Source organism: Pimephales promelas, chromosome 7, assembly GCF_988280905.1.
Source record: "Pimephales promelas chromosome 7, fPimPro1.hap1.1, whole genome shotgun sequence".
NCBI classification, from domain to species: domain Eukaryota; kingdom Metazoa; phylum Chordata; class Actinopteri; order Cypriniformes; family Leuciscidae; genus Pimephales; species Pimephales promelas.
The window spans coordinates 34,649,645-34,662,195 of record NC_142775.1 but is presented as its reverse complement, the minus strand read 5'-3'; the positions used below and the strand labels follow the sequence as shown (position 1 = coordinate 34,662,195).

Sequence of the window (12,551 nt, the reverse complement as noted above, 5' to 3'; positions counted from 1 at the left end):
GATGCAGGATCAACATTGAGAAATGCGAGCCCTACCCAATTAAAGGCTTTCTCTATGCACCATAGTATATACTCATCGGTACGTATGGCATATAAATTGCAGGCTTCTAATTAATTTGCCTGCTTTTAAGGGTTTCAGGGGGACTGTTAATTTCTTTGATATTCCAGGCAAAGAACCAAAATGTTGGTGCAGTTTCCACAAGACTCTTAGACATGCTTGACTAGCGAGTCATTGCATCACATTCATCTGCCTGGATGAGGGAGACATTAACTGCCTTATGAATATTCATGCTGTCTGCTTAATTAAGTTAATTGTTCTGCAGAAGTGCTCGCACTTCCAAGGACAATTTTTTTCTCTCTCTCGCTCTTTCAAAGCCCCTTTCCTTCCTATTCGCCCCCCTGCTCTAATATCTGGGCGCTAGCACCATTCGTCACCAGGTTCTGGAATGGAGATGGGTAATATATGGAAGTCCCGATGATGTTGGCACAGGCTGTTGCTCTGAGCCTTGCGGGAGAGGCAGATGCACGCTTGAAATATAGAGTTACCGCACGGCAGCGGCACTGCAGACACCACCGAACAACAAAAGAACAAAACGATCAATGTCAAACACCATTGTCTGACGCACGCACGCAAAACGTTGAACGACAACCTCAAGTGGGCTTTACCAGATCTGTGTAATAAATGGTAATTTTTGCATTCAGATAATGAGATTTTAATATCACACTCACTGAGACTAAGCAACCGCATTCATTATATTTCTTTTAATTGGCGGTAGGCCAAGCGCTCCTTATATTACGGTTTCTCACAAGCCTTGCACCAGAATGTATCCCTGTAGGACTCACTTTGCTATATCACAGCAAAGCCACAGCTTGCCGTTTATGACAGGGAGCGAGTCGGCTCTGTTCCAAATCCTAGCGAGCTGCCTACGTAGACAGTATTTTAAGGCATCAAATGCACACTCCTGATGAGAAGGCTGTTTCAAAAGGATAGAGACTGGAAGATCTTTTGGCTAAATTCTAAAGCATCATCACATAAATACTTTGCTGAGAAGGCAAACCCATAATGCATTGCGATGAACTGGGGAAAAAGGCAAACAGTGAGAGAAGTGTCTCAGAAATTGTATGGCAATATATTCAAAACTCTATTTAAGTTTATTAAATGATTATTTTATGCATTTTTCAATTTTATTAGCCATGTGCCGTCTTTAATTTTATTTGAGTTAGGCCGTGTGTCCACTAAAGTGTTTTTCCACGTGCCTGGCGTATGTTTGTTTTTCCACGTGCCTGGCGTATGTTTTCAATTGTTTTCAATGGGAGCACAGTGTTTTTTTAAATGATGAGAATAATGAGGCACTGAGCGGTTGTTGTTTTTTTACGCTGAAGCGTCGAGCGTTTTTTACTGGTCGCCAAGAGTTGAAAAATGTTTAAGGGCCGGTTCACATATCGCGTCTTTTGTGCGCTCACGTTCGTTATTTCAAATGTCGTTTTTTCCATGCGCGTCCGCGCCGCGTCGAGATAAAAACATCTCAACTTTTCAGAATACCGCAAGCGCACCATACGCACACAATAGGTCATGTGACAAGAACCAACTGAAGCGCAACCACCCTGACGCTTTGGAAAATGGAGAATGAGGCGCGCCCAGCGTTTTCTACGTGTTTTTAGGCGCTATATTTGAATCCGACCTAACTTTGGATAAAATGCAGTGTTCATCACTGTCACTTTTTACCCAGCCGTCCAATCACAGTGGAGGAGGGGCGGGACTAAACCACACTGACCAACTGTCACAACATTCTTTCTGTACAACGACATCAACCAGCTGAGCTAACTGAACAAAATGGATGAAAAATACATTTTTAGTATGAAATTATTTGCGAAATCAGTTTCAAGTAAACTGTGTATCATAGCAACGAAACGTCTCAACGGAAAAAACGCTGCGCTGCCAAAACGCTCTCAAGCGGCCAAAGCACGGCGTCTTCAGCAGAGCGTCTGGCGTTTTCAGCTGGCTAAAATGCTTTGGTGGACACACGGCCTTAGAGCCAAGCACATATATATGTTTAAATAATTAAAGTATATACCCATCTGATAAACAAAATAATTAAAATGGCTATCCCTACTAGCTACGATATAACAAGGCAACCCTCTGGTTTTTGGAACTCAGTCTGTCAAACGCTGTTACCTTTATGAGATGAGGCTCAGAGCCTGGCTTTTGTGTTGAAATCATCACAACATATGGAAACTCCCAGAGAGGCCAGGAAGCATCATGGATGTGTGTGTGTGAGGGAGTGACCTGGTAGGTGGGAAGAGGCACATTTACTCGCAGCCAAATTCACTTGGAGTGCGAGTGTGTGTCCAGCACTGTCTCATCGTCAGAAAGGGAGGGAACGATTTCATCCAACACCTCCGTCCTGTTCTCATTTACAGACATTTGCTTTCATACCCTGTTGATCTGAGCAAACACACTGGCCAGATAACTGCATGAAAGGAAATGCCTACTCACCCGACAAGGACAAGCCACTCTCTGCTGTTTGTCTCTGCTAGTAATCAGTACAAATACACACACCTGTTCTCCCTTCGCAAGCTGCCAGCAAGGTAAACCGCCTTAATTGGCACAAGGTGATATTAACTTAAATTAATGCCCTTTAACAAAGTCCTCATCTTGTAATGATTAACTTTACCTCAATCATTAGATGGGCGAAGCTGCTGCTGTTTTTATATCAATGCTGCATCACAACTCACACACTCAAGTTGTTCCAAACCTGGGTTGCATTTCCCGTACAACGATGTAGTTCACTGCTTCACTACCATAGTACGATGCATCGTTGGAGAAATCAACTAGCTAGACACGACTGTTTCCCGAAACCCACTGTCGCAAAGTATCGTTCAACCACGTTGGTTACGCTAATAACAGGATAATAACTACTCTTAATGAAACTGTTTGCTTAGATTATGAACGCTAGATTTTTTAATATTAATTTCTGACATGTCATCTGACTATTTCTAATTGTTCTCAGTTATTTTGCTTTATTACCACACTCAATATTTGGCTCGTTCTTAGATAGTAGAGCACGTTCGCACATGCGCACTCTTCAAACACGGTACTTTAAATCTTTTCAAAACACGGTACTTTAAATCTCAGAATTTTCAATTTTGCGTGAACAACCCCATTAAATGATCAGTTCATCCTTGTTCCAAATCCATATGCTGTCTGTTGAACACAAAAAGAGAAATGCAGATTTTTCTTTTCACGACAAAAACAAAAATGTGGCTATATTCCAACGTTTCTGAACGTTTCTGATAATATAATATAATATAATATAATATAATATAATATAATATAATATAATATAATATAATATAATATAATATAATATAATATAATATAATATAATATAATATAATATAATTAGGGCTGTCAAACGATTAATCGCGATTAATCACATATTTAACACGCGATTAATCACGATTTGACACCCCTAATTATAAGGTAAATATAATATAATATAATTTTTCCATTTGAATTTTGGGGGAAATATGGCTATTTCTTGACAGTTTTTGTAAGATTCACCCTAATGGTTGCCACAACTCCACTGTAAAAAAATCCAACTTACGTTTTGTTTGTTTGAAATTCTGTTTTAAGGTTTATTCAACTATTTAACATGAAAACGTTTGTACAACTAATGACCCTAGGTTGAGAAAACTCAAAAATGTCCTGCAGCTGGTTGCCTTAAACTTTTAAGTTTTCTCGACAAGTTACTTTGCAGTATGTCATAATACTGTCTGACTACACACTTTCTTGAAGTACATAGTTTTAGTAGAGTATAGATACATTTAATAGAAAAAAGCGTGCTAAAGAAAGAAAAATTGTGCATAATTGGAGCATAGATTATTGAAGTGAGTCGTGATTGGTTGAATAGAAATTGAATGGAAAAGTTCCCGTTCTGTCCTCTGTAGCAGGTGCTTGAGAACATTGATATGCAGGGGAGAGAGTCTACTATAATAAAGCAAAGCTACATTTTTTCACGTTTCTGTAGCCACTCTTAATGGAATCTCATCACTCACTGAGAGTAAACAGTGTCTGTGCAGAGATACACACTATAGCAAACATCATGGGACCATATGCCACAGCATTCAGATGGTCTCATAGCATCAGCATCAGCGTGTGTCTAACGAGAAAAAGCTTTATCACAAAATCACCTGTGCAGAGAATAGAATTGATCCAAATAGACAGGCTTGATTGTTGATGAAATGCATCCATTTAAAGGAACAAGTCACCCAAAATGCGAATCCAAATCCCTATACTGTGTCTATTGAAAAAATGACTACTGATAATTCTTAATGCGAGTGTATTTCTAACCATGACTCAAGCTCACGAGTTTTTTCTATTTATATTATTTATTATTCATCTATTTATAGTCATCTGAAGCCATATGATCACTTAAAATTTATTTCATTGTTCACTGATAATCAAACAAAGCTATCGCATGGATTCAGAAGACAATAAAGGGAAATTTTATGTTGTATTTTTTAAACATTAAGACAATTTTGAAACTTTTTTAATGACAATAATGCAGAAATACCTCATTCAGTATAATATAATATGAGATTGTATTAATTTTATGACATTCAGTGATGTCCGGAAAACATATTTGTTTTTAATGATCATACAAGTTCGATTACACCATCAAAATTTGAGGGAAATGTTGTATATATTTAATATGAGAGAAGAACAAAAGCCTAAACTTGGTTAAGGTATTGATTTGACAGCAAAAAGCCAAACTACAACTACAGGTTTTGTTTTACTATGCAAAAAAGGCATAGAAAAACAAAAAGCTGACACTGACATAATCAGTTATTCATATTTCAATGGTTCTCTCTTGTTTTTGTATGTGCTCATAGTTTCATTGTATGAAAGCCTAGTCAAAAAAACTAATTTCCACACAATTTGCCATGTTTCATTGTGTTATCGCAAACCAAGCAACAACTACACAATTTTATTTTTTACAAAATTATTTTTGAATAATATTTGAATAAAGGGTGAAGAGAAAGGGTCAATTCTCTTAGGCCGGGCATAACTTTTTACCACTGATGTATATAAGATAATATTTGTTGTTTATAATATAAAAATAGTTTTCTTTTGATTTGGGGGGAAAATATAACCATTTCTAGTCAGTTTTTGTAAAATTCACACTAATATTGCCCTCAACACAATGAATTTTGTCTCATGTTCTTGATTCCAAGCCATGCAACAACTTTATGTGACAAACAGACCAACATTTATGGCATTTCTATCTGGCTTAAGACAGCGCATATTATGTCACATTTTTAGGATCGACAATGTTGTAAGTACATGTGTTTTTTGGAGCTTGATTGCTTAAAGAGTGTTAAAATGTGTGTAATTCTCCTTCCATAGGTTCTACTGACGTGGTGGCGTGCTCTGTGCATGGAGTAAGACGCGCAGTGACTGCGACCTTGCACATCATCATGGGTATTTATCTCAGTTTCTTCTCTCCTTCACACATGAGCTTCAAGTGATTCTCCATAGAAGAAATGGTTCTATTTAGAACCAGAAATGGTTCCATCCCCCGCTTCATATATGGAACTCCAAAATGGTTCTATATAGAACCATTTTTTTTGGTAAAAGGTTCTATTGGCCAAGTATGGAACCCCAGGGTTCTATATAGAACCCAGAGGAACCCTTTTTTTAAGAGTCTATAGAACCTTTTAGGGGTTCCAAATACGTAGCACTGATAGAACCTTTTAAGGTTCTATAGAACCTTTTCTTCTAAGAGTGTGCCACAGCTGCCTGTACGCTAACAGTAAGGCCTCGAGGAACCGCGGGACTTAATGGAGCACAAATATACATGATAATAACATGTAAATGGGATTCGTATTTACTTTTCAATTCCACTGAGTTGTGTGCAGGGGCAATGGTTTCATTTTTTCACCCTTTGGAAGTCTCTCTCCCTTTTTCGAGTAGCAATGGCAGAGCGTGTGGTGGTTCTCTGTAATCTGTTGTTTAATTAGAGTGCACAGGCTGTTGTTATGGGGGCCGAGAGACGGCAAACCCCCCACGCGGGCTCTGCCTCTCCAGCTTTGGAGATCATGGTTAACAGGTCCCATGGAACGAGAGACAGTCCCGGGAGAGGTAGAGATACGTCTGTCGTCAATCACCCGTACGGTCCCGCCACGTACGCCGAGCTTCTTTGACGTGGCTGTGGGCCGTCGTTGGAAGTGTTACTTCTGGCTGGCAGTGTTCGTTTTGGCTTTAGGATTGCATGTTCCTATCTGTCTGTCTGTCTGTGAAGCGTTTTTTGAAGTTAGCACCAATATGTCTGGGCCATTGTGTCGACTGTGCAAGCTCTCCTGGGCTTAGCTTAACAGACAAGCGGATTTGGCTTGTCAGGGGATTACACGCACAAGCTAAGCTCACGTCCTCCAAAAAAAGAGAACGAACACATATTGGCAAAAATGTCGCTTTATAGCTGAATTACAGTTGGGATGAACAATCAGAACTGCACAAAAGAATTACCGAATTCAGTTAAGTTCAATTTAATTAGGTTCTTAGTTGTTACTTCATTATTGTTCATTATGTGGATTACAGAAAATTTGGTTATATTTTGTTTTCCGTTCACAGGCTTCATAGATAGTTTGTGGTTGGGTTAAAGCAATTTACTCACCCTCATGTCATTCCAGAATGCTGTACACTTTTATTTAATTCTGTAGAAGACAAAAAAGTATTTTTAGGGGAATCTTCATAGTTATTTTCCATTGGCAATCAGGCTTAAAAATATATATACAAAAAAAAAAAACAGCATAAAAAGCACCATAAAAGTAGTCCAAATGGCTCATGCATGATATTCTAAGTCTTATGAAGTCATACTACATATAGCTTTGTGTGAAGAAAAAACTAAAGATTTAATACCTAAAAATAAAAATTCTGTCATTCAGTTATTGTCCAGTGTTTGGGACAGTAACTAAATTGAGTTAAAGGAAAACTCCGGCGCAAAATGAGCCTTTGGTCTAATGATACTTTGGTACCTAGTTAACCCTTCTCTGTGATTTGTTTTCATGATAATCGATTGTAAAGAGTTTAATCTCTAAAAACTGTTTAGTGTATAACGCTAGTATATAGGGCATAGAATAAGTAAAAAGAAATGGCTAGTTAATACCACTAACAAGGCTCAAAATAGCCCCACACTAACACAGTAACATAATGAGGGTCCGTACATGCAAAACGAAACATTGAGAACTTTGTAATTGTACAGACCGTTTAATAAGAAGATACTTTATAAAGAGTTTACTTCGTGTCTAGACCTCATGTAGACGCTCGTTGTCTTTTGACTTCCGGTCTGTATTTTCACAGCGATCTTGCATAGGTATGAATGAACTGCTCGTAAAAAAATTCCCGGTCGACATTTGTCATGACATCTGCTTTACAATCCTTATGATAAACATTACAATGTTTATGATAACTTTTGTTAAGTCTACAATAAGTAAATCCACTTCACCAGCTAACTACTCGACAGCGATGCCATAGAAATATACAGAGCGACCGCAAAAACGGAAGTTCAAAAACAAAATTCTAAAGATGACGGCGCCCACGTTTCTCGATAAGTCGATAAGTCGAACGATGTGCCAAGTGAGCTGAACTGTATGAACAGCGTTCGTGGTTTGACTTGTCGAGACCTGCCTGTATACACAAAGTGGACTGTCTTTATAAAGTATCTTCTTATTAACTTCTTATTAGACACTGACTTTATAAAACAGTTTAAACATTCTTAAAATTGTCCTCTTTTCACTGAAGAAAGTAAGTTAACAGGTTTAGAACAACATAAGTGACTACAGAATGTAATTTTTTTGGGTGAACTATCCCTTTAAAATAGCAAATCTGGATTGTGTGACAATATCGGTTGACAAACCCTCAAAACTGGTGAGTGCCTAAAACGGTCCGGCCCAGTTCTTTTCTCGCTTGGCTGCAGACTCGGATGATTAACCCCGATCTGACCTCCACGTGTGAGAGAATGCGTCTCATCATTAAGTCCTCAGAATTGAGCCATATGGCGGTGTAACTCATAGCTTTTGACTAAAGGGAGGTGTGAGTTTTAAGAAGGAGTGTTGAATTTCTTTTGTTCGCCGAGATTGGCACCTTTTTCTGTGCACCGCAGTACACCCGCTATCTCAGCAGGAACGTTGAGAAACATCCTCGTACCGTTGTGATTAATTGCTCCATCAAAACATTGTGGCTCTCTGTACGAACCGCTGAGCTAAGTGTAGGCACTCGCTCAGCAAACGACAGCTTTCCCTTAGAAGACATTCCTGTAAAGCGAACTGAATTTAAAACAACACGTTTTCTTTCTCTACACCACAAAGTGTTTGGCCTTTGTTGCTCCAAGGCAAAAGAGAAACATCAACGGCACATAAGACACCTGACACGAATGAGAGAGTAATGCCTATTTAGGAAGGCCAATATAGGGCTTGTTCATTTCTAATTAAGCAATATTTACGCATGTGAATAAGGCCAACTGGCGGGATTTGGAAGGATCCAATGAATAATTCATGAGCAGGGAGAGTGTATGCATGGGGAGACAGAAGGAGGTCAGGAATGGGCCGGGCTACAGGGACTGGACTCAACCAATGGGCCACCAGATCCAGTCATTCCTGCTCACTCCGACATATGCAATGAATTAACTCAAGTGATGTCACATTGACACTTGATAGATGACTCTATTGTTTCTAATGGACTAGAATTACATTCGGTGATTATATGATGCACATTTATGTGCATACACACAATAAATACATACATAACTGTGTGCATCTGTTATGATTCTCTCAATGGCTCTGTTTAAAAAAAAACCTATAGGCAGCTACCTTCTAAGACAGTTTCTTAAATGACACCTCATACATTAACCATTTCATTTTTAAGCAACTTCAATTTAGTGCTCCTAACATGAACTGCACAGGGCATTCGACTCACTATCAGATCAATAGAGCATATATTGGGGTAAAACAATTGCACAATTTTTGGTGCTGAATACAGTATATTTAGAATTAAATCCGGTAGTGTTGTAGTTCAGACCAGCTCACTCGAGTCCGAGTCGAGTCCGAGACCATAGAGGGTCGAGTCCGAGTCGAGACCATAGAGGGTCGAGTCCGAGTCTAGACCGAGACCATAGAGGGTCGAGTCCGAGTCCAGACCGAGACCATAGAGGGTCGAGTCCGAGTCCAGACCGAGACCATTGAGGGTCGAGTCCGAGTCGAGACTGAGACCATAGAGGGTCGAGTCCGAGTCGAGACCATAGAGGGTCGAGCCCGAGTCTAGACCATAGAGGGTCGAGCCCGAGTCTAGACCGAGACCATAGAGGGTCGAGTCCGAGTCGAGACCGAGACCATAGAGGGTCGAGTCCGAGTCGAGACCATAGAAGGTCGAGTCCGAGTCTAGACCGAGACCATAGAGGATCGAGTCCGAGTCCAGACTGAGATCATAGAGGGTCGAGTCCGAGTCTAGACAGAGACCATAGAGGGTTGAGGTCGAGTCCGAGTCTAGATCGAGACCATAGAGGGTCGAGTCCGAGTCGAGACCGAGACCATAGAGGGTCGAGTCCGAGTCCAGACCGAGACCATTGAGGGTTGAGGTCGAGTCCGAGTCTAGACCGAGACCATTGAGGGTTGAGGTCAAGTCCGAGTCTAGACCGAGACCATAGAGGGTCGAGTCCGAGTCGAGACCATCGAGGGTTGAGTCAGAGTCGAGACCGAGACCATAGAGGGTCAAGTCCTAGTCGAGACCATAGAGGGTCGAGTCCGAGTCTAGACCGAGACCATAGAGGGTCGAGTCTGAGTCTAGACCGAGACCATTGAGGGTCGAGTCCGAGTCCAGACCGAGACCATAGAGGGTCGAGTCTGAGTCGAGACCGAGATCATAGAGGGTCGAGTCTGAGTCGAGACCGAGACCATAGAGGGTCGAGTCCGAGTCGAGACCGAGACCATAGAGGGTTGAGGTCGAGTCCGAGTCGAGACTGAGACCATAGAGGGTCGAGTCCGAGTCGAGACCGAGACCATAGAGTCGTTTTGAATGGGACTCGAGTGGTCGGGTCTAATATGTTCGAGTACACAACACTGAAATCCGGCTCTCTTTTCAACATCATATCTTATTTTCCTTAATTTTGGCTGTCGGAGGACACATTCCAAGGTAGGAAGGCACTTCCAAATCCACTATTTATCTTCACATCCTGTCTCCTAAGATACCTTCATCTGAACGATTTTCTCTGCCTTTGATATCCCACAATCATGTGCGTTCAATCCGTGACAGTTGAGCTAAAAAAATAAACATGGTGTCTGAAAGATGCTGTTGGTGGTCAATTTGGGCCTAAATGTACATTTACATTTATTCATTTAGCTGACACTTTTATCCAAAGCGACTTACAAGCTATACCTGTATATGTCAGAGGTCGCACGTCTCTGGAGCAACTAGGGTTAAAGCTGCAGTCCGCAGTTTTTCCTCTATGTCAACATCTCTGTTCGAAATGTGTAATTGCAGTTATTCGCGCAATTATTAACTTCACGTCAGTTGTACATCGGCATGAAACAGCTCGGATGAACACGGAGACAGCGCGTCTGTCAGTCACCGCGCTGGTGTGGATACTGGCATTCAGAATCACACATTCTACATTTGGAAGTACAGTATGACCATGACAACGTATGAATTTTCATCAGAAAATGTCATTTGAACAAGTAAGTAGGCCTAACATCCACTTTTTTTCAGATCAACTAAAGGGGGGAAAAAGCATTGCAGTAAATCTCTCCCTCTCATAACTAGCACAAAATAATTCATATTTACCATAATAGCAAAACGAAAAAAAAAGCCACAACAAAGGAAACTCTTTAACTGTGTGAATTAAGTCAATTGAACTATTGAAATGTCTTACCTGCCCAACAGAAAAAAGCCGTCTCTGCGTCCATTTTGAACCCCTTCAAATCACAGAGTTCAAAAGCCCTGCTGATGTTTATCCTTGTTTTCGCGTGGCCCGGTCCCAGTCTCTTTTTTTCTCTACCCACTCCGAAGTCTGAATTCTTTTGGGTTTTACAACTGGTGAATCTCCAGTTGTCACTGGTGATTGTCGTTTGAACCATTCTGGATCCGCCAGACTGTAAGTTTAATTATTTAAAGTGCTGTGAGAAAAGGCTATACATTTCCACCTCCAACATCCTCACACGCAATATAGCCTAACGTTACCGGGACTCCTTCTTTATGTGTACAGATGTGACGCAAAGACATGCTTGAATTTCCCGCGGAAATATATTAAATATATTATTTATATATATTATAAATATATTAAAAATATATTAAATATATTTTTATATATACAAGCAGATATTTTTGAACACGGACTGGTTATGTTTTTTTAATTATCATTATTTTATAATTTTTGACCCAAAAAAGTTACGGACTGGAGCTTTAAGTGTCTTGCTCAGGGACACATTGGTGTCTCACAGTGGATTCGAATCCGGGTCTCTCACACCAAAGGCATGTGTCTCATCCACTGCGTCATCACCACCCCAGTTTAACACTTTTTATTTCTTTCTAGTGAGAAATTACTATTATAGTAATTCAATATTCGCTTAGTTTTCACCAAAGCTCTATTTTGTTATACCAATAAGCCAAAGTCTGCAAAGTCATCAAGTCAACTGCCTAAGCTTTCAGACCTTGTCGCAGTGTTTTTTAGATCACTTTTTTTTAATGAAGGATGCATGCCATACTGCTTTCGAGTTTGGTGTTTTTAACAGATCTTTGTAATGGGTCTCACCACCCCTTGAGTGACTGTGGTGTCTTCTGTTCCTAGTGGTTTTGAACTCTTTCTATAGTGTACATATTATCCACTACTAACATTGTTCCGTTGCTGTTCCAGGTCATCATCAGCCTGTGGACGTGTGCAGCTTTAGCTGTATGGGTCGTCTGGTGAGGTTCGGTTTCTCGGCCATGTTTGGTTTCGGTGGGCGGACGCTCGCACTGGCAGAGAGACACCGCTGGATGCCACCCAGCCAGCGTCGGGAGTTCGCTCTCATTAAAACACTGGCAAACCTCAAGTAAGCAGTCTTTCTTTCTCAGTTGTGTTGTCAGCTGTAGCTGTCTCTCATCTGGTGGGCTCCAAAGAACTGGCTGGTGCTCTATCAAATCTGGGATTAGTGTCAGACCAGCCTGGCACAGCACACATGGGCACTGTCTTTTAGAAATCCTTATCATAACACTCCATCTAATGTGTTTGTTCTCTTTCCCCAACTGACTGATGGTGCCTGTGAAGACCTGAAGACTGCGAACTGTCCTTTATAACCAGCAGAGGAGCTGAGGATCAGACAAAGTGTGTTAAAGCACATTTTTAAGGTTTTCTCGACCCTCATCCCCATCCAAATTTCAGCGTAATTATTTGAATGTTATTTTAAATAAACCACCCCCTGCTTAATTGGCCATTGGAAGGAAATCAAAATGCTGAAGGTCACCCAGCTAATGCTAATAAGGCAGGCTGCCCCACACTGGGAGGAGCCCATACAACTCCA

The 12,551-nt window shown here is 40.6% G+C and overlaps 1 protein-coding gene across 1 annotated transcript in view; it reads left to right on the top strand.

The window, feature by feature from the left end:
- Nucleotides 1-12,551, top strand: part of cerkl (CERK like autophagy regulator) — a 70,441-nt gene that overhangs the window by 49,357 nt on the left and 8,533 nt on the right. Inside the window, exons 6-8 of the mRNA XM_039683440.2 lie at nucleotides 5,410-5,484; nucleotides 11,906-12,083; nucleotides 12,299-12,355. Of these exons, the coding sequence (XP_039539374.2) occupies nucleotides 5,410-5,484; nucleotides 11,906-12,083; nucleotides 12,299-12,355 (310 nt within the window). The remainder of the gene's footprint in view (nucleotides 1-5,409; nucleotides 5,485-11,905; nucleotides 12,084-12,298; nucleotides 12,356-12,551) is intronic.